The sequence below is a fragment of the Hibiscus syriacus genome, unplaced genomic scaffold, assembly GCF_006381635.1.
Source record: "Hibiscus syriacus cultivar Baekdansim isolate YM2019G1 unplaced genomic scaffold, ASM638163v2 tig00116964_pilon, whole genome shotgun sequence".
In the NCBI taxonomy this organism is placed as follows: Eukaryota; Viridiplantae; Streptophyta; class Magnoliopsida; order Malvales; family Malvaceae; genus Hibiscus; species Hibiscus syriacus.
The window spans coordinates 2,689,417-2,711,136 of NW_024063489.1; the positions used below are offsets into that span (position 1 = coordinate 2,689,417).

Genomic DNA, 21,720 nt, shown 5'->3' on the forward strand with positions numbered 1-21,720 from the left:
TTATATTTTAATGTCATACACCTAAGCAATGTGATATTAATTAATTAAAATAGTAACAGATAATACTACATATATATTGTTATACTTTTATATGACAAACCAACCACCAAATGCCGAGGAAGTGAAGATAAAGACCCACGAGCAGACCACATCTCAATTTGAGAAGATTCCTGCTAGTGATCAAGAATAATTAAATATTGTTAATCAAACATAAATCATCTTATTAACTCAGCTTATGATATATATACAATTTTTTTCCTGTTGTGGGGCTTTGAAAAATAATCAGCAAACACGAATAGGCGTGTTGATTTGAAACAATCAAACTTTGCAAGCACATGGGAAATGAAAAGTTTGGGGTCCAAGGAAATTTCAGTTGACAATGTATCCTACAAAACAAAGAAGTTAATGGTTGACTTCGTGCTTTGCAAGTTTAGAATCAATATTCGTATACTGTAAGATTAATATAACATAACCATACACCATAGTGAAATATTTTTTAGTATATTAAAATTAATAAACTCACTGCTTTCGACTTTTCATTGAATGGTATTTGTTAATAATAAATGAACCATGATTCATCAAGCGAACTCGGCTTCTAACTCAAAAGTATATAAATATCATGGTAAAGGCACAAGTGTTTACCGTTTTCGTTTCTATCGAGTGTTATTTCAGAATAAGCCAGAAGTTCAATATAAATTGTGAGAAAAGAGAAGTAGCTCTTGGTGAGTTATAATGGCGTCAAAGTTGAAAAACATGAACAAAGATATAATCATCTTCGTGGCCTTGCTTGGGCTGATTCTTGGTGTCTTTGCTCGATCGTGTGTTCAGGGGCCGCAGAAGAGTTTGGAGGAAGAGAACAAAAGCTATTTCCGACAGCAGTTCGGTGAGTTTAATGTTTCATGCTTCATAAACTAATTAACTTGACTCTGTCTACAAATACGATTTGGTATAATTTTGCACTAACATTTTGCTATTGTAAATGGGATTTGCAGATAAAGTTTGCAGTGATGTGCGTAGAAAAATTGAGGATGTCTGTGTCACGTTAACAATAAAATTTATCCATTTCTTGGTTTCGAGATGGCTGCAGTTGAGATATTTACCAGCATTGTTCCCTGCGCCTCGGATCACGTGTTTGTTGTTTTGGGTAGCGTTTACCGGATCAATCTCATCCTTGCCAGATAACCCTCTGCAGTAACTGTTGATTCATTTTTGTTATCTGCATTAGCATTTATAATAATGAAGACCTACTAGAGTTCCCCATCCACCCTATCCCTTCCACACAATTTGCAAATTTGCAAAATTCGCATGATGTCTGTAAGTAAAGAAGAATAAATAAATAAAACCTACTAAAGTTCCCGATCCACCCTATTCCTTCAATCCTTCCACACAAGTTTCTTTTATACGTCACATCTTAATGTAAGGATAAAGTACACAAATGATCTCATAAAATGACTCATAGTGTTATTTTATTAAGTTTTCGACTATTAAAAGTTACAAAATGATCACTTGACTATTGTTATATTATAGACTCGTCCTTTTATGTTAAAAATTTGGCGGATATCTGAGTTAGACATTAACATGATGATTAAGATATGATAAAATCATATTTTAATGATATCTACTGACAACATCGTTGCTTTCAATAGTCGAGGAAATCAACATAATAACATCTTATAACCAAGACACCATTCATATACTTTATCATCAATTTAAATATTAAATGCTGATTAAAATCTCGCATGAAACTAATAATTAAAATCTCGCATGAAACTAATAAAATTATAAATATATTTATATTATAAACAATTTTACTTTAATGTGTTAAAAAGTAAATAATGTTATGAAATGTTAATAATAATTTTTTTGATATGTTAAATATAAATTGTTCTTTCGATAACTATATAATATATTTGATGCACATGTTTTAAATATTTTATGTTAAATAAAAAAATTTACATTATAGTTATGTCAGATTATAATTTTATTATTTATAGATCTATATTACCTTATAATTATTTTAGATTAATGTGTCGTTTTCCCTAGATTTTTCTTAATTTTTTTCTTCTTGCGCTGCTCTCCCTTTTATAATTTTGCTTAGTCGGCGGCAACACTAAACTTAGTGTTGACTGTCGACCGTAAGTGCTTCTTATTTTTCATTTATTTTTTTATATTACATCTTTATTTTTCTTTTGATTTTTTGTTTCCAATAACACTACCTTTGCGGCATGTTTTCTCTGTCTTTATGACATGTTTTCTTCTATCTTTTGACACGTTTTCGGTTGTTTGGTTGTTTTTTCGTTTCTACCTTTTCTCATGATTGAATTTGATGATGTCTCGACTGATCAAGATGTCGTTTATTTATTATTTTGATGATCTTCCTTACTTTAGACCTTCTATTGTATTGGGATACGTGGTTGCGTTCATGGATAGTTTTTCATGTCGTTCGACTTTGATATGCGATTTGTCTGTGGTATTTCAGTAGTTTTCATCATCTTTTGTAATTCTTTTGTCGATGCAGACAGATCTATTCGTATCTATCTTTGTTCGAATATTTTAGTTGAGTTTTTAACATTTTTCTTATATGTTTATTGTATGATCTCCAGTGGCTAGTTTCTTATGTCAATGATTATAGGAAAATATTTTAATTATATATTTATTAACGGTTATGGTTATAAACATTCATTGTAATTTTTAGTATTCTTCTTTTAATAAAACTAATTGCTTCTATTAAAAAAATATGTCAAATTAATAAGGAAAAAACTTAACGTTTAAATAAATAATAGGCTTAAATGCACCATTACAATTTAAAATATGTCATTTGTATCGAGTTGTCTCCTAAAATATTTTTCGAGACATTTTATCCCCTAAAATTTAAATTATTATTTCATTTACCTCAAACCATTAACTTTATTTAAAAAGCCAATAGTAAATTACATTTTAATGACTCAATTATTCTTACAGTTCCGTTTTAATCACCTAGTTTTTTTTTTTCAAAAGCATCATTAAATTTAAATTTATTATGTTTTGGTCACCCAGTTCGATTCAATTTATTTTTTAAATTTGTAATATCGTTGATATCACAAATCGAGGTTCTTTGAAGACGATGGAACGGTACTCCTCCGTAGCAACAACGGCCATCTCATCCAACAATGCACGCCATTCTTGTTTCCGTGGGAGTATACCATGCTAACGCTGGAGTGTTCTAAAGCACAGGCGTCGCTCTCCGAATGATTGCTCCATAACTTCACCTTGATCTGTAACCCGAAGTGACCCATGAATAGTGTCTGGTGGTTGAGATAATAAAGGAAGATGAGAGGGACCACCTCCTCTGCCAACAGTTCACGCCAAATAGCTTGGCAACCTTGATAAGCTCCTCTTGAGCTTTGTATAATTGCCAGGCACTGTAGACAAGTTTCATGTGGTTAGTTGGGGCTATATGGTATGATTTCAATGACACCATTAAAGAAGACAAGCTACACACTGGAAGCAATGAGATATAGAAATAAATTCAATACTAGTTTATTATTTACATTATAATATTATTTTTTATTATATATTAAATTTATATATCAAATAAAAATATATATAATACAGATAATTTTTTATATACTACAAATTTGAAAAATAAATCGAAATGAATTGAGTGATTAAAACGGAACAAAAACTTAAGTTAATGATAATTTAGAAGAAAAAAATATAGTTGAGTAACCAAAATAAAACCATAAAAATAATTGTGTGATTAAATATATAATTTATCATTGTTATTTCTAATGGATTTAATGATTTAAGATAAACGAAATACTAATTTAAATTTCAAAAAATAAAATATCTCAAAAAATATTTTAAAAACAATTTAATATAAATAACATACTTTTAAGAGACAATAATCATGGTTATTAAAACCGAACCGGATCGGTCGCTTCAATCGGTTGATCCGTGAATCGGTGGCCTGTCCGGTCCGGTTACCTCACAAAACCGGTCTGGTAATGAACCGGTTGAAAATCGGGGTGAATCGACTTAAAACCGACAAAACTGGTTTGAACCGCCAGTTTACTTTTTTTATTTAAAAAAATAAACCAAACGATGCCGTTTGTTTAACGAGCCAAGTCAAATTCGAGTATTACCAAGCTTGACTCGAACTCGAAAACTTTAAAAGTAAGCTCAGCTCAACTTAAAAACTCACGACCTAAAAATTATCAAGTTCAACTCGAACTCAAAATATAATATTAAAACTTGAACTCGAAAAGGCTCGAACTAAAAAAAAAATTATAAGTTCGATTAAAGCCAAAAATTTGAGCTCAATTGAAGCGAAAGAATAGTTCGCTCTGTGCTCACCAAAAGGCTCCATGATTTTGAATGTCAAATTATCTCTATTATTTATAGAAGTAAGTTGGGATGCTCTTCTATGTTTCTTAGCCATGTGGGATTGTTTTGTTCTCATATTTTTACTCTTTAAACTTTTGGGAAGCTCTTCTATATTTCTTAACCATGTGGGATTATTTTTTTTAAATTAAATTAAATGACATCATTTGTTATGATTTTTTTAAGTCTCAATTTTATTTTTTATTATAGTTATATAATTATATTTATTATTTAATATGTTTTACCTTAAATATTATGTTGTAGTTGATTTGAATCATTTTGTTTCACTTGATTTTATGGTTTTAATTTATATATGTTATGACTTGTAATATTTTTATACCTTTTAATATTGTAAACTTAAAAAAAGTATTACATATATATTAATATTACTTTGAATATTATATAAAATTAAAAAAATATTATTTTATATAAAATTTGGTTCAATCGTGATTAAACTCGATTGAATCGGTGAACCAATATCTTCACCGGTTCAATTTTCGATCCGATTTTAAAAACATTGACAATAATACATGTAAGTCTAGATAATAAGGTTGATGAGCTTTTTGCATTTGTCAACGGCTGCACTATCATAATGAGTAGGATGGACTGCAGAACAGAGAAACACTCCCACAAGTTTTTTCCTCGTAAAAGAGGGCATCTCTAAAAAGTTTTTTTTTCTTTTAAAGAAAAATAAATACAATTAAAACCCGTACGGACCTCTCGTTTTGCTCTCGTCTAAATTTTCTTGTCAAGCTCAGCTCTCTCTATCTCTCTCTGGGCCCCTCTCCCAAAACAAAAACTTTCAACTCCACCATCTGCAAGTATCACAAATCTCGCCCCGAATCTTCCAAATTTTTTCAATAAAGAAAAATTAATTACTTCATAATTTTTGAAAATTTTGGGGGTTAAAGATGAGTTCGAGCTCGGATTTGGTGGGTTTTGTTGAATCTGTATTGGGAGTGTCGTTAGGCGGTACGGTAACGGATTCCATGATAGTGATCGCTACGACGTCGTTGGCGGTGATTCTGGGGCTTTTGGTGTTCTTCTGGAAAAAATCAGCTTCTGAACGCAGCCGTGATGTGAAACCGTTGGTAGCTTCTAAGCCTGTTTCACTTAAAGATGATGAAGATGATGACGCCTTAATTGCTGCCGGTAAAACTAAAGTTACCATTTTCTACGGCACCCAGACGGGGACAGCTGAGGGATTTGCTAAGGTAAGTAAATTAGTAACCGTAAAGTTCTGATTTTGATTGCCGAGTGTGGTGATTTGATTGATTTGTTGAAAATGTAAGAGTTTTGACTGCTGACTACTTGAGGGAACTGATGCCTCTTTTCTTGGATGAAAATCGTAAGATAACTGATGTCAAAACTATTAATTTAGCTTATTATTTAGTCACTAATTCGTTGTGGAAAATTCGGTTGCTGATATAACTAATTGCACGGACAGAACTGAATTAAGAAGCAGCAAAGGGATTTGGAAATGATTTCTTTCAAACTTGATTCATTATGAATAAAGTTAGGGTTAAAGGCAATATTTGATGTTTACTGCCCTTTCGTATGCTTTCCATCATTTCTGGGAGCTTAACTGTAAATAATGAATTTCTTATTCATAGGCCATTTATTGGTGGTATGTATTCGCTATGTGCTGTGTCAGTAGCTTTCGTCACTCAGAGCTTAAAGAAATTGGGATATGGCTAGAGATAGAAACCTGGCATCAATAGTTCTTGGTAGTTCTGCAAATTGTGGCTGATTTAGCTACCTGAGGAGTGTTTTATTGTCCTTTTTTTCTGTTAGTCGCTGTTACACTGGGCAAAAAATTGATGTGTGCTTGGCACGTGGTGCTGCATGATTGGAACAAGCCCCTATTTTAATTCAAATTTTAATTTTTTATATGAGAATTTTATATTGCAGGCTTTAGCAGAAGAGATCAAGGCAAGATATGAGAAGGCAGCTGTAAAAGTTGTTGACCTGGTAATGTACAGGGAACCATGTTGCTACTTTGTTTTCTTGCATGAGAACGTGTTCTAGCGTTTACAATTATGACCATTAATTTGTGTATGTTTCATGTTAGGATGATTATGCTGTGGATGATGAACAATATGAAGAGAAACTCAAAAAGGAAACTTTAGCCTTTTTCATGGTTGCCACGTAAGCTAATTCTCGCTTCTGTTGGCTCTTTTCTTGGTTATTCTTTTGGCATTATATACAGCCTGGGGTATTTAATATAGTTGACTGTGATTGTAGTTATGGTGATGGGGAACCAACTGATAACGCTGCTAGATTTTACAAATGGTTTACTGAGGTTGGTTACTACTTGAAAAGAACATTCAAATTTAGACCTTGTATTATACTGGCTTTGCCATTTTTTTGTTATTTAACGCTCATAACTATGCTGTTTTATTCTACTTCAGGGAAATGAAAGGCAGCCTTGGCTTCAGCAACTCACGTATGGTGTCTTTGGTCTGGGTAACCGTCAATATGAACATTTTAATAAGGTAAACCACACAGAGACATAGGACCCAACCACTGAACAAGGCAATCAAGAGCATTTAATTTGCTTTGATTGCTTGTTTTTTCTCCTTTACAATTGTTTAATCTAGTTTGATGGTCTTTTCTGGAAGTAGATCGCAAAGGTGCTTGATGAGCAACTTTCTGAACAAGGTATTTTTCTGTCTTGCTTTGAGACTCAACCCTTCTGATCTAATTGATGGCATTGTTCTTACTAATGAGTCATGACTATGGAGTCAAAAATTCAAGGTTAGGTGCAGATTGGGAGGTTCAGGATGAAAATTTACTCAAGGTTTTTTGGGTATCATACATATAAGCATATCCCTTGTATCTTTTAAAATTGCTTCGAGCATAAAGAGTTGGGAAAATTGATTTTATGATTGAGCTATATATCATTTCTTTGAAAGGAAACAAATGGCTGATAGCTTGTCCTATGCTTTTTTTGCATCTAATTTCACTGCCAACAAATTGAGGGAATGGCTGATAACTGGATGACTTCTTCCTGTGCAAACAGGTGCTAAACGTCTTATAAATGTTGGTCTTGGTGATGATGATCAATGTATTGAAGATGATTTTACTGCATGGTATGCCATCTTCTTTCAGAGGTTCTCTGTAGCCGTCACCCATCTAATTGTCTCTCTCAAACGATTCTGGTGCCTTTTTTTTTATTGAAGCTGAAACATGATCTTACCGATGTGATGAAGAAGTTTGCTTGGGACTGTACTTAAATTTTGTGCTCTTTTAGCTTTATTTAATTGTTTTTTTTTTATTATAACCTTTTAATTCATCCCTTAGGAGAGAATTGCTTTGGCCAGAGTTAGATCAATTGCTTAGAGATGAAGATGATGAAAATACTGCCTCTACCCCATATACAGCTGCTATCCCTGAATATAGAGTAGTGATTCATGATCCTGCTATGATGCACATCGAGGATGATTACTCAAATAAGGCAAATGGGAATGCTTCATATGACATCCACCATCCATGCAGGTAAGAGGAGGTTAATGTGATGGTTTTCAAATCCTGTTTCCTCATGCTTTTATTTCCTTTCTGAGGACACTCTTACATGATTTGTGCTCAGGGTTAATGTTGTTGTTCAGAAAGAGCTGCACAAGCCTGAATCTGATCGCTCCTGTATACATTTGGAGTTTGACATATCAGGGACTGGGATCACGTTAGTTCACAGCTTGTAGTTTTTGTTACCATAAATCCTCAATCAATTTTCTGTGGAAGTATTATTAGTATTGCTGTGTTTAAGTGCTTTTGGCCCCTTGGATTTACAAGAATAGATAATTTGGCTTATGATTTATGACCTTATACTCTTCCAATAATAAGTTCATCTGTCCCAGATATGAAACTGGAGATCATGTTGGTGTTTATGCTGATAATTGCATTGACACTGTTGAGGAAGCTGCGAGATTGTTGGGTAAACCTCTGGATTTGATATTTTCTATACACACTGACAATGAGGATGGTACACCCCTTGGAAGCTCATTGCCACCACCTTTTGCCAATCCATGTACACTTCGAACGGCATTGGCACGATATGCAGATCTCTTAAACCCACCACGGAAGGTAAACCACCCCCTTCAGATTATTTCTTTTTTCTTGAATAGAAGGAAAACGTTTCCAGCTGATTTCTGCCTTATTTTTGGGTCGCTTTTTTTGCTTAAGTAATTGGTTTCTTTGTTTCAAAACTGTTTTTTTGTGGTTAGGCTGCTTTGATTGCCTTGGCTGCTCATGCCACTGAACCCAGTGAAGCTGAAAGGCTTAAGTTCTTATCATCACCGCAGGGAAAGGTTGATAAGCGTGCAGTTGTTTTCATCCTTTTGTCTGCTCATGTTTTATGCTCTTGTTTCTTATGTTCTCTTCTCCCTTTTAAACATGTCACTTTTTTCCCAGGATGAGTACTCACAATGGATTGTCGGCAGTCAGAGAAGTCTTCTTGAAGTTATGGCTGACTTCCCATCAGCAAAACCTCCTCTTGGTGTATTTTTTGCTGCAATAGCTCCTCATTTACAGCCTCGTTATTATTCTATCTCATCCTCCCCTAGGTTATTGAATTTATATTGTCTATTTTACCCTGGTGCAGTATTACCTATAACCTTATATTTATACGAAGGTTGGTTGCTCTGAGCAGGTTTGTACCCCACAGGGTTCATGTAACTTGCGCTTTAGTTTATGGTCCGACTCCAACTGGAAGAATTCACCGGGGCGTGTGTTCAACATGGATGAAGGTAGTGATTATATCTCTTTTGTTTCTATGCCCTTTCCTTTCTAATAATTCATTCCTTTTGTCTTTTATGCAAATCTTGCTGATACTTGCTATTTGCTAGAGAAGTTATTTAGGCTTTACTGACACATGACACCGAACTGTAATGAAAAAAAAATCAGAATGCAGTTCCGCCGGAGAAAAGCAATGATTGTAGCCGGGCTCCTATTTTTATAAGGCAATCTAATTTTAAGCTACCAGCAGATCCTTCAATTCCAATTATCATGGTTGGACCTGGGACTGGATTGGCACCTTTTAGAGGATTTCTACAGGTTTGTTACTTTCTGTTTTACGGGTTTCTTTTATTTTGCAAAAGGAAGAAAATAATGTGCAATTAATTGCTTTTTGCAGGAAATAATGGTCCTTAAAGAAGATGGTGCAGAACTTGGTCCATCTATACTCTTTTTTGGATGTAGGAATAGGCGAATGGTTAGGATTCTATTCTGATACTAATAACTTTTTAGCAACGATGTCAGCATGTCTTTCTATAACTGGCTTTCATTGTTAGATATTTGTAGTTAGGATTCTATTTATTACTTTCTTGGCAACTTTTGCAGGATTTCATTTACGAGGATGAGCTCAATAACTTTGTTGAACGAGGTGCCCTGTCTGAGCTTATTGTTGCATTCTCGAGAGAAGGGCCACAAAAGGAATATGTTCAACATAAAATGATGGGTAAAGTAAGTACTAGTTGTCGGAAAAACAGAGGTTCTACTCAGTGATATGAAAGTGCTGTATTATAACATATGCTGCTTTTGATTACAGGCAGCACATATATGGAACCTAATATCTAAGGGTGGATATCTTTATGTATGTGGTGACGCCAAGGGCATGGCAAGAGATGTTCATCGCACTTTGCACACAATTATTCAGGAGCAGGTATGATCATCGTCTCTTTCTATTTTTTCCTTATATTGCCAGAAATCTTATAATTTTAATAAGTTTTTCAAGAATTCATGTAATGACAATCGAACTGTTTTACAATCACTACATCCTGGGAGTTTGTCTTTTCATAATTAAATTCATCGTCCATTCATGAACTTCCAAAAAAACCGTCTACAAATTTCAGGAAAGCGTGGATTCATCAAAGGCAGAGTCTATGGTAAAGAAACTCCAGATGGAAGGACGATATCTTAGAGACGTTTGGTGATGGCTGCTCATTTTCATTTTATCCATAGACCAAGATGGTGATGAATTTATTTCATCGAGATTTCTTTCACCAGTTCCTGCGAGTAAAAACAGCCAATTTGACAGTGATAGCAGAAAGCTAAACTGTTTTTCATATTGTAAGAAGAGGCTTCAATTGCAAGATGTTAATCTACCTTGTTTTTTATTTTAAACTTAATTAATACTCTTAAATAGAAGGCTCATTTATTTTTGGACTTGCTCTTTCATTTAAAGTTGCTATAGGGGAACAGTGGGCAGCTAGTTACAGAGGATGTGAACAAAGTAGTCAAAGCTGTTTGTAGGTTATTTTTTCGATTTATCATCCTAGTGTTTGTACTGAAATAAATTTGTGAAATAAAACTGGATGCTTTTCGCGCTTGTTATCACGGTTACTTTCTCAAGTATGCACATATAAATTATTAGGTTGAAACCCGAAAAATGTATGTTTTGTTGGCTTTGTTATTTTTTTATATAAATAAAGCAGGAATTAAATGAGAAAAATACATTGTTTTATTTAAATGAAAACTACGTTGACGTTTTATTTTTACCCGAAATGTGTTTGTCCGAAAAGAAATGCATGACAGCGGGAGCGTTAAGCATTTTTTTGGCTGAACGTTATTCCGCAAATCAAGGCGTAAGATTGCATATCAATTACTCCTCGTCAATGAAGTACACAACACAAGCCCAATCAATTTCATCCGTCTTTTTTAACTGTTAAGCAACGTCAAATCACTCAACGCTTGTCAAGAATTCCAACTTTTCACGTTGGACCCTCTCTTTTACACAACCGAAGAATTCAAAGCCCAAGAAAATAAAGATGAATGCAAGCTGTTAGTGACAGTGTAGTGGTGAAAAAGGTACCCATTAGTAGCGACTTTACCAGTTAACGGCGGCGGTTCTCTTTCTCTTCTGAGCTTGCTGTTGGAGCAGGGGCAGCTGGCTCCTTGTTGTTGGATTCATTCTGTTGATCAGCATTTCTTTCTCTCAGTAATTTGCTTCCAGTTGATCTCATTGCCCTTGGTAACTTCAAAGGGATGGCATCAGATTCACTTGGGCACAAGTTATCTGCTGCTGCAATTTTGACAGGTTCATGAGTTTCTGGCTTTTCAGGTGCTGCAGCTGCAACAGTCTCTGGCGTAGCAACTGGAACCAGTTGAATCATTGATTTTCCCCATTTCTTTCTCCGATTAGGCCTTGGTGCATCCGGTTTAGCCTGTCAAAAAATAATCAAGCTCACTATCAAGACATGATTATGCTAAACGATCATGTAACCTAGACTTGAGTGTCAAACATGTCTGAATATGTTAGATATGGATATTTTAAGAAAAATGAGGTTTCTTTATCATACAAGAGACCAAAAATGGTACCACTGTGTTTCCAATGTCAGCGAGTGCTTTTCGCTTTGTAGGGCAGTCGTCGTTTGTTTCAGCTGGCATCTCACCACCAAATGCATTCTGAAGAAGCATTGCACCATGAGCGACGAGGTTGTTGGTTTCATTAGAGTCACCATCGTTTGCAACGTTTGCTTCTTCTCTATTTGAACACTTGACTGAAGAGCAACCGCATGACTGCCCACAGGAACTTCCGTTTGCTCTACATTGGCATTTCGATGTTTTGCAAGAAGACTGCTTACTGCAAGTGCAACACATCCCATCAATTTTCTCAGTAACCTCATCACTACATTCCTTGTTTTCTAAGGCATTGGTATCTGGTTGATGCACTGCCAAAATCGAAGTTCTAGATCTAGAAGCTCTTTTCCGTATCTGCTTTTTGTCCGACTGCACCCATTCGTCGTCGTCGTCGTCATGTGCCTCTATATCTGAATGTTCGGATTCAGATATATCCATGTCCTCCGTAAAGATCACAGAGCTTCGATGTTCCTATACAATAGTTCTACTTTAAGTAACAAGTAGATGGCAACAGAAAGTTAAAAGCTGGCTAGTGGATTTTACCGGGTTCCGCAACTCATACTTATGTCTTCCGCCATTGAAGTCAGGGATGCCGGGTTCCATGGTTTCTTTCATGGGATGCTTAGCGGTTACATTCTGTTGCAAGATTAATAAATAGATTCAAAACTCGATAGATATATAAAGGAGAACATGGAACAAAGAACTCGACTCAATTTAAAAATCAATTTTTTTACTCAACTCGAATTAACTTCGAATTGTAATTTCATAAACTCGACTAAAAAACAATTTAAGTTCAAATCAAGTTATAAAATACAACTTGAATAACTCAAATAGTAACTCGAATAGTAACTCGAATAACTCAAAAAATTTAGTAATTATTTTTTTCTATAAAAAAGAAAACCTCGTTAAAAAGCCCCTTTATAACCGTCAAATAACAATAGTGATTCAACGGACATTAGAAGAAAAAAAAGTATCTTAAAATTTTATTACATAAATACCAAGTGCAATAAAAATACACTTCCACCAAAAACCATTGGCAACCAACTCAACACTGTGCTGCATTGCACTACATAAACGCATCAATGATCATACCCTACTCAAAAACTAACTACTAAATTTACTCGACCAAATGCCAACAAATCACAATGACAAAAAAAACCAACAAACCCAAATACAACAAACTCAACGCCACAAAAAAAAATCCCATCCAATTAGCCCATCTCCAATTTGGCAAATTCTTCCAATTAGTAGAGCACAAGGTTCTTAACCTTGAGATCGTGGGATCGAGTCCCATGGAGGGCATTTTATAATTTGGAGATCTCCTACGGAAGCTGCTCTCAATCTAGTGTTGGGGCAGCCTACTATCTTACCTCCCCTTACCCCATTACATATGGAAACAAGGGAAAAAATAAATAAATAAATAATTTTTTAAGTTTAAGTCGAGTCCCTAGACTCTGTAGGATATATGTATATCACATATGGGGAAAAAATATGAAGAAATATATATGTATTGTATATGGTTGTAAAAAATCATTTAAATTAGAATAAAATAGTATCATAATATTATAAATATTTACAATTAAATATAAACAGAAACTTTAATCGACTCGACTCGACTAGAAAAAATTCAAATCTAGTTTGAGTTATAAAATAGAACTCGTCAACTCGCAATTTTTTTACTTGACTTGATCGAACCCTCACCCTTACAGAGAACTGATAATAATCAACAGACATGTATCAGGTGATACCTTCAAATTGAAGTTAGATTCAATACCAATAGAAAGATTACTAACCTTCACTTTCAGTTGATGAACAAGACCGACCTTTTGTGCCTCAAGTTGTCGAGCCAAGCTACTAACTTTCACTACCTTTTCCTTTAGATCTCTTATGTCCTCATCCTTTTCTTTGCAAAGAATCTCCTTATCTCGCAATGAACACCTCCAAAGAAGGGACAACAAGTTATTAATTGAAGCAAAAAAAGAAGCAAGATCCATGATGGTTAACAACTATGGTAACAAAAGCAAAAGACTGCAGCAAATCAAATTAGTTGAAAAATGAAAATGGATCTATTAGCATGCAAATTTTCTATTTCAAAAGATGCATTACCTTGAGATCGAAGCTAAATTGAATAGGTAATTCATAATATTTTTTGCATCAGCGAGAGACCGGACATGATTCCAACGTCCTTTTCCACTAAAAATACGCTCGCGCTCTTCAGCTTCAGACAATTGTGAGGCCATAGATACCAGAGTGCTAGATGTAGCAGCAAGCATGTTTTCTAGAGCAAAAATCCTCGAGTTTCTTGCACCGGGGGACAATGTCGCAGGACAATTTCTGCATTTGATAGCATTAAAGGAGGTATTTTATTTACTAGTTTACATGATAATATGTAGAAAAAAGAGAACTATTTTAAATTATGAAGAACATATACAAAAGCAAAAGCTCTAACCTTAAATCACTGCGCTTAAGTATCTCAGATTCTTCCGTCAGTCTTGCAACCTCCTTGGCCATCTTGGCCCTCCTATATAATACATACAGAATATTATTTAATAGATTCAACAATATTATAGTAAGCGTACCATAAGAAGACTCCACTTCCTGCTCAGAATCTTATGTATCAAAATTCCTTAATTAAAACAATCTTTCCCTGCCATCAAGAGAACTCACTCTTCCATTTGTCGTTCATATTCAGAGCGTACTTCATGTACCCGTACTGTCACCTCTAATTCATGCTCAATCGTCTGCATTATTGCCTTCAAAAGAAGAAAAGTATGTTACAAAAAGAAGAATCGCTTAAGAACATGCATAAAAAAGAAAAGGAAATTGAAATATAACCATTCATGACGAAGATATGTTTAGACCAAAACTAATTTGTCTAAGCAATTTGGAACAAACTATTAAATTCTTTTTGCAGTTATCAATACCTGAACTCCAGGACCATTGCCATTTCCAGCACCTGCACATGAAAAATATATTGTCATCGAGTTATAGTTACAAAAATACAAAACTAAACAGCAAGTCATAAAAGGGCTCCTAACTGGAAGCTTCACGTGAGAAAGCCTTTCGAGATTCAAGAAGTTCCTTTAGCCTTTTCGTAGCCATAGCAGCCTCTTCGGTCTTTCTTTGCAAAACCTAACACACATAAGCATCGTATGAGAAAAGTTCATTGGAATTAGAAAGATCAAAAGCTTTCTGTGTGGAAGTAAATGTTACCATCTTTTGCCTCTGGTTCAAGGCCAAGAGCTTGTGCATCTCAAACTCATTTCTCCTGCCCTCTTTCTTAAGCTAGTTATCAAGCAAAAGAGACAATAATTATACATTGATAAAAAGAAGTGTTGCTTGAATTATATAAACTATAAAACTCCCAGAATTTTAAAACGAAGCACATATTATTTGCATTCAAATTTCTTTCTTCAAAGACGTGTCAACACAAAATTTCGACCTAGTGCTGACTGTAAGTCTTGAGAACTAGTAACAATTATATTCCCTCTAGCAATTATTTTTACGCAAAAGGAGCACTACAGCTCAAACCTAAGATCTCTACTGCACATCCCACCAATACCACTTGGGCAAGCCGAGTGATACAATCATTTTTAATTTCAAACTAATATGATTCTGTAATCACAAAGAGTACATACCACCAATATAATTTTTTCAATTATCAAATGATACTAGCTGCCAAAAGTATATAGATTAAAGAGTTGCAGCCAATAAAAAATATCTACTACTAACAAAACCATGAATTAAAGTATGCCCAAATTTTGTGAAATTTCTTACAAACAACATATATCCCATAACAAAACCATGAACCAAACATGCAAATTGTATTACTTGCTTACAAAGATGCAAATTGTAATCTCATATTTGTAAGTACCTGAAGAACCTCTTTCTCTCGTGTTGCTTTCCATAACCTAAACTGCTCAGATTCTTGCTTGATCTTATGTTGTAGTTGAACCTAAAAAATGAAGATTCGCATTGGTATTGGTTGCAAGAATCCTTATCCTACTTTGCAGAAGCAATTCAGTATTTAAGATGAAAATAGGAGAGCATATGATTGAGATTCACCTTCTGAGATTTGATTCTGTGAATCTCATCTTTAAGTCTCCTAGCTGCTTCATCACTTTTTTGTTTTTGTCTCAAAACTTGAGCTTGAGCATCTTGCTTCCTCTTCAAATCGGCAACCTGCAAAGCAGAATATTAATCTAGAAACTGACAGCTGAGACTGGCATGAGAAAGAAAATCCAAAACTCACTTGTGCCTCAAGGGCATTCAACTTCTGAAGGTATTCTTCCTTCAACTGTTGAGCACCGTCATCTGAAGTAGAAGAAATATTGGCAAGGTTATGTCTGAGGTCCTCAATTTCTTTCTGCAATTGACAAATAAAAACAGAAGGATTTGGCATTACAGGATAACGGTAATCACAGAAAACACAATAACTTCAATAGGAGGCTAACCTGCAAAGCCCTTTTCTCGTGTTCCAACTCATTAACTTTCTTCTCATAATGTTGTTTAAGAACTGAGGTGTCAGAATTTGCAAAACGCTTCATTTCAGCCTTAAAGAAATAAAAAGTTGTTAGGAAAACAACTGATGGTTTTGCCTCCACAAAGGAAGCAAAAGAAAAATAATTGCTCTGAATGTTTCAGTGACTAATATTCTTGAATATTTCCATGTACCAGTATCAACAATGCAAAATGAAAAAGAAACGCAACACATACCTCTTTCTGTTCAAGTCTTTTGTCCAACTCCTTAAGTTCTCTGTCCAATTTTTCTTGGAGAGAAGAATGTTCAATTTCCGCTTCATTAACTTCATTATCCTCAATCTCATCTGCAAAATACGGAAGAATTATTCTTATATGCATTCTCTAAGGCAAGCTTATCATCTAAAGATGGGAATAGATTGGAAGTGAAATAGAAATGAAATGATATAAATGTCAAAGGCTTAAATGATAATGTCTTGTATCATAGATTACATTCTCCAACTAACTATCTCCCCAATAACGACTAGAATATCAATGTGATAAGATGCACATTGATGGTTCAATATCATCAATGAGACTTTACAGTAATCAGGTATATCGATGGATAAAAATATCACATTCCAGGGATTAACATAGACGTGCTTCACGTGCAATTCAATTATAACTTATATGAGTTTTACAATTGAGAAAAAATGAAAAGGAAGAAAGCACGTATAACTTTGGAGGGTGATAGTTCTACGTAATTACTTTTCAAAAATGTAATAACAATTAGAACATTTTATAATGAACAGATATAAAAGTTTTAACAAACAAAAGGTGTAAGCATCAACTAAATAATGAATAGTTAACTGCAAAATACCTGATAAATCAACACTTTCAGAAGAAAACAATGAATTTTTTGAGGTTCCATCATCACCAGAATCAATACAATCAGAAAACCTGCCACGCTTTGTGCTGTTCGTACTTTTCAAGCGTATCAATTCTCCTTCTAACTCTTGAATTTTCAACACATAAGTTTTCATCAAATCAAAATCCTGCAGTAATGCAAAAGTACATGTCAACCATGATTAGATTCGTCAAATACTAGATTCAATAGGTAGACAAAAATCTTTACCTGATTTTGATTAGAGTCAATCTCATCCCATGATTTGCCATTACGGATAGATTCAATTTGCATTATTAGTTTGTCTTTCTCAACCTGAGATATTAAATGCATTATATTTCATAGGGCCTTTGGCCAGTATATATTCGAAGACAAAAAAGGGAAGTGGAAAAACACCTGAGCATCAAGTGCATGCTGGGCCAATTGTTCACTAGTGAGCCTGCGTTCTTGAAGCTCTTGCTGTAGCTCTGCATTGCTTGCTTCAAGTAAAGATACTTTGTGCTTGAGAATCTACAAACCAAAAAAAATACTTTAAGCAACTAGGTGAAGAATGTCAATATAAGTATTTGCAATTTTGTATAATATAACCTGAAGTTCATCAAATGATGCTTGACCATCACCGCGATAAAACAAAAGCTCAGCTTGCAATTGCTCAATTTGGCTCCGCATTCTTTGCAACTGAGCTGCCATTGGGTCACGGTTTATCTAATCAAGTATAAGTGATGAGAAAATTAGAACAAGAGCTATAACACCGATAAAAGAGCTTTTCTTGCAAGCATGTAACTCAAGTAGCTTACAACTGCCTTATTCTGAATGTTTCTGGCTCGATTGGCATACTTCAAGGTGTTTAGGGTTTCTTCAGCATTGGTGTCAGCCGGACTAACACAAGCTACAATCAAATATAGAAAGAAATAATTCTTATTCATGCTAAAGAAATTCAAAGAAAAAACTCGGGACATAGTAATATGCCAACAATGCTGAATATTTAATGCTATAAAACATTTTATTGCATACCAATCATCACTGTTTTGCTGTTTCCTCCAAGAGAATCCTGTGAATTTAACTTTCCATCAGCAAATGTAAAATTTCTTTCTGGAGTGGGTAGTTTCATAGGAGGACATTTATATACATTACACACGCACACACACACATAGAGAGAGAGAGAGAGCAAAATTAGTTCCCAAAAAAAGAACTATAGCAAATTCATATATCACCACAGCCAAGAGCCTTACAGATGAAAACTGAATCTGTTCCCCTTTAGGTCGATGTAAGAAATGCCTATTTTCTAGCAATTGATATTGTGAATTTTTAATTTATAAAATGTGCTCTAAGTAGAATGAGCGCATTTCCAATTGATTTATGCTGTTCAATTTTTCCAAACAGACAGTCTACTTCAGTAAGTGAAAGCATCCTATTAAAACAACTAGATTTGAAAGGTTGTACATAAGTATTCAGATATATTACTATTTGAAACAAATTTCTGAAATCAGAACGACAATCAAAACATGCCTGCAACAAGCGCGTCAACTTGCTATCACGATATGGGACATGTCCCCCTTCCTTCCTCTTCCTGTCATCTCCCAAAGCACTAATGACATTCCCTAGAGCTAGTAAACCTTTATTAATATGAATGCCTACAGCAACAAAATGTCAATGTTTTAGATAACTTAAAGCACAAAGTTTCAAGTCAATGCTTGTATTAGAACCTATTATTATTTTAAACCATGTTAGAAAATGGAAAATCAGAAATACCTTCTTTAAAGCGCATGCCATCAGCACCTGTTCTTTTTGCACGTTCTGAGCCAGCAAGGTCCACTAAATGAAGCTTTGCACATAAGATATCATCACCAATATCATCATTTACCCCATTTGGGCAGCTTGCAATCTTCTTTTGCTCCATGATTATCGTAAAGATGGCATGTGAGCGACTAGAAACAAAACGAACAATGAAAAGTGATATGAGCACAATTATATAAACGTTTAATAGAATTTTGAGGTGTATTAAAACATGTAAACAAAATAATCATTCTATCCTAATCCAAGAATTAAGTAAAGCAAGAGAAAGACAATTGCAGAAGTTATTTATCTCTTTCATTATCTTAAAAGGAAAAATGATGAACGATTAGTAAAACATGTAAACAAAATAATTATTCTATCTTATCCAAGAATTAAAGTAAAGCAAGAAAAATGTCAATTGTAGAACTTGTTCATATCTTTTATTATTTAAAAAAGAAAACTGATCTTATGCCAAATGAGCATAATATTCTAAACCAAACAGAACACGAATTCAGGTAAAACAAGACAAACTTTACCTAGATTGGCTGTTCATATTGGTACTTCCTGTTGCACGAGACAAAGAACCTCGTGACAAGTATGTTGCCATCTCTTCTTTTGTCCGAACTTCTGCCTCAGTCACTCCAGCAAGCGTTATTCCTCCATTCACTGTTTCCCTAATTTGTATAGGAAGTCTTCCAGGAGCTGTATGTTTGGCAAGAGATGCAGCTTCGACTTTACATAAGGCAGCTGAATTTGAGTCGAGTAAATCAAACACTTCTTCTTTAAATATCTGTCAAATTCAAAGATTATAAGCAAATTAACAGATCACTGAGAAAAACAAGTAGAAGAATTATTTTAGCCAATTACCTCAATAAATGACACTCTCATCAAAATTTCCGAGGAGTGCTTGGTTGCCTCGACTCTTTTAAACATGTTTTCCATTACTTTGGGTATAATCCCGCCATTACTTCCTTCCCCAGTGTAGTTGGTTCCCATAGTATATGTTTTACCAGAACCCGTCTGAAAACCCCGAAATACAATACTATTATTAGTCAATTATAAAATGTAACGGAGAAAATAAAACTAACAACAATAATAAAGTACTAATTAAAACAAAATGAAACTAACCTGACCATATGCGAGTACAGTAGCATTGTAACCATGAAAAAGTGCATCAACCAGTGGAGCAACGCAATCATCGTATATAGCTGAAGAAGCCGATCCCGCTCCCCCATAAACATAATCATAGGTAAAGGCATGTGACCCAATTTGAACCTGTAAGTGTATCAATAATATAAATCTTTCTAAAGCTAAGATTTCAACATTAGTAATCATCTCAAATTCACAATATTCACGAGGAAACTGCTGCAGAATACCTGAGGTTCTCCGGGAACGACAGTGATGCAATCCGTACATCCGTTGAGAAGCTCTGTAGTAATCAGCGGCCGTATATTAACGGCGACTCTCACGGATTCCGAATTTTCCATCTCTTATCTAATGTGATCTAAATCTGAAAACAAATCCTCGAAAACCTTAAAGGAAAAAAATGAGAATAAACGAATAAAACATCCTTTGAATCACTCAAAACCAACGCATCAGAACTAAAATCCGTGAGCTGAGGAGATTATACGACAAGTGCATAAAAACATGAATGGACAATATTAATTTGATAGGAAAATCCAATACCTGAAAGAGATTGAGATAGTTCCTTTTAGGTTTTGATTTGTTAGACGTTAAAATTTGAATTCGGAAAAGACAAAAGCAGAAGGGACTGCGGAAATTTGAATGGTCGAGGCAAACGTGGAAAACTTTTTAAGCATTTGAACAATTAAACTGGATCTAAGAAAAGGCGGTCAGGTCCGAATTCAAATTGTTTGGAGAGAGAGAGAGAGGGATGAGACACGTGACATTCTCGTGACAGGGGTTGGGCTTAATATTTGGCAGTTGACCGCTTTACCTTGCCTTTTACTTTTGTAAATGCAAATGTACATCTGAAATTAATAATACAAGTTATTTGTCATTACAGTAATGATTAGTGATAATCTTATCAATTAATTTTTATTTCATATTTAAGCAAAAAGGTTTTGAGTAATAAATATATTTCCAGTCTTTCTTAATGCTTTCTTGGTGAAGGTGGATTAATATTTTTTTTGTTTAAAATATGTATTTTTCTTTTAATTTTAAAATCTGATAAATTAATTCTTCTAATAAAAATAAAGCATTTAGTCCTATCAATTTCAAACATGAATAATTAAGGATAATTAATTTAGTTTTAATATTTTTATTGATTTTATCTAATTTTGATTAATATAATAATAAGTTTATCTTTCAATATTTATGTATTATGTGAATTTGATCTTGACTTTATACATTCAGTAATGTTAATGTTAGATTTATAAATAAATAGAATTAAGATCTAACATTGGAAATTGAATTTATTATTTAATCAATCAAAATTTGTTAATATATATATATATATTAATGTCATGATTAATATCTTTAATTATTCACTTTCACAATTGACATGGACATTTTCATCATTATGTGAAATTGAAACATACCAAGTTACCTAATTTTGTAACTAAGAGACCTAAGAGATTTTTTTTTTTACATTTTGTTCTATAAATATAAAAAAACATATTTCTAGAAAACTGAAATAAATTTTATCACTGGTAATAGTTTCCTCTTATTAATTAATCACAACACACAATTAAAATTGTAGCCAACTTGCCTTTCAAAAATAAATACTAGCAAACTGGCCTATATTTATATATATAAAAAATCACCCAAAACATTTGAAAGCCCATTTTATTTAAAACCTAAGTGGCGGCACGATTTTTGGTTCGGAGATTATTTTTTAATTG

General features: G+C 34.0%; 3 protein-coding genes across 4 annotated transcripts; 2 read left to right on the forward strand and 1 right to left on the reverse strand.

The window, feature by feature from the left end:
- The first annotated feature begins 707 nt into the window (after positions 1 to 707).
- On the forward strand, positions 708 to 1,195 carry LOC120190947. Its single transcript, XM_039193954.1, has 2 exons — positions 708 to 883; positions 993 to 1,195. Exons 1-2 carry the CDS (start codon positions 733 to 735, stop codon positions 1,193 to 1,195), a joined length of 354 nt encoding a protein of 117 aa, XP_039049885.1. The 5' UTR covers positions 708 to 732.
- Positions 1,196 to 5,102: 3,907 nt separating this feature from the next.
- LOC120190861 (NADPH--cytochrome P450 reductase-like) lies at positions 5,103 to 10,628 on the forward strand. The gene is made up of 18 exons (XM_039193900.1): positions 5,103 to 5,576; positions 6,274 to 6,333; positions 6,434 to 6,510; positions 6,607 to 6,664; positions 6,774 to 6,857; positions 6,987 to 7,023; positions 7,385 to 7,454; positions 7,666 to 7,860; positions 7,952 to 8,044; positions 8,220 to 8,445; positions 8,586 to 8,669; positions 8,773 to 8,924; positions 9,011 to 9,107; positions 9,265 to 9,414; positions 9,494 to 9,571; positions 9,700 to 9,822; positions 9,908 to 10,021; positions 10,212 to 10,628. Exons 1-18 carry the CDS (start codon positions 5,274 to 5,276, stop codon positions 10,290 to 10,292), a joined length of 2,082 nt encoding a protein of 693 aa, XP_039049831.1. The 5' UTR covers positions 5,103 to 5,273; the 3' UTR covers positions 10,293 to 10,628.
- A 351-nt stretch (positions 10,629 to 10,979) lies between these two features.
- On the reverse strand, positions 10,980 to 20,650 carry LOC120190860 (kinesin-like protein KIN-4C). Of its 2 annotated transcripts, XM_039193898.1 has the most exons (28): positions 20,543 to 20,650; positions 20,233 to 20,366; positions 19,985 to 20,131; positions 19,724 to 19,876; positions 19,393 to 19,646; positions 18,833 to 19,008; positions 18,590 to 18,714; positions 18,095 to 18,131; positions 17,878 to 17,969; positions 17,669 to 17,785; positions 17,477 to 17,590; positions 17,312 to 17,395; positions 17,057 to 17,231; positions 16,435 to 16,544; positions 16,173 to 16,271; positions 15,971 to 16,084; positions 15,784 to 15,900; positions 15,593 to 15,673; positions 14,932 to 15,003; positions 14,757 to 14,850; positions 14,643 to 14,674; positions 14,386 to 14,471; positions 14,168 to 14,239; positions 13,825 to 14,052; positions 13,512 to 13,656; positions 12,262 to 12,354; positions 11,677 to 12,189; positions 11,193 to 11,522 (listed from the first exon to the last, which is right to left on the reverse strand). In XM_039193898.1, exons 2-28 carry the CDS (start codon positions 20,341 to 20,343, stop codon positions 11,193 to 11,195), a joined length of 3,771 nt encoding a protein of 1,256 aa, XP_039049829.1. In that variant the 5' UTR covers positions 20,344 to 20,366; positions 20,543 to 20,650. The 2 variants fall into 2 exon arrangements, with proteins under 2 accessions (XP_039049830.1, XP_039049829.1); XM_039193899.1 differs by lacking the exon at positions 20,543 to 20,650 and having other exon boundaries at positions 10,980 to 11,522; positions 20,233 to 20,343.
- Positions 20,651 to 21,720: the final 1,070 nt, after the last annotated feature.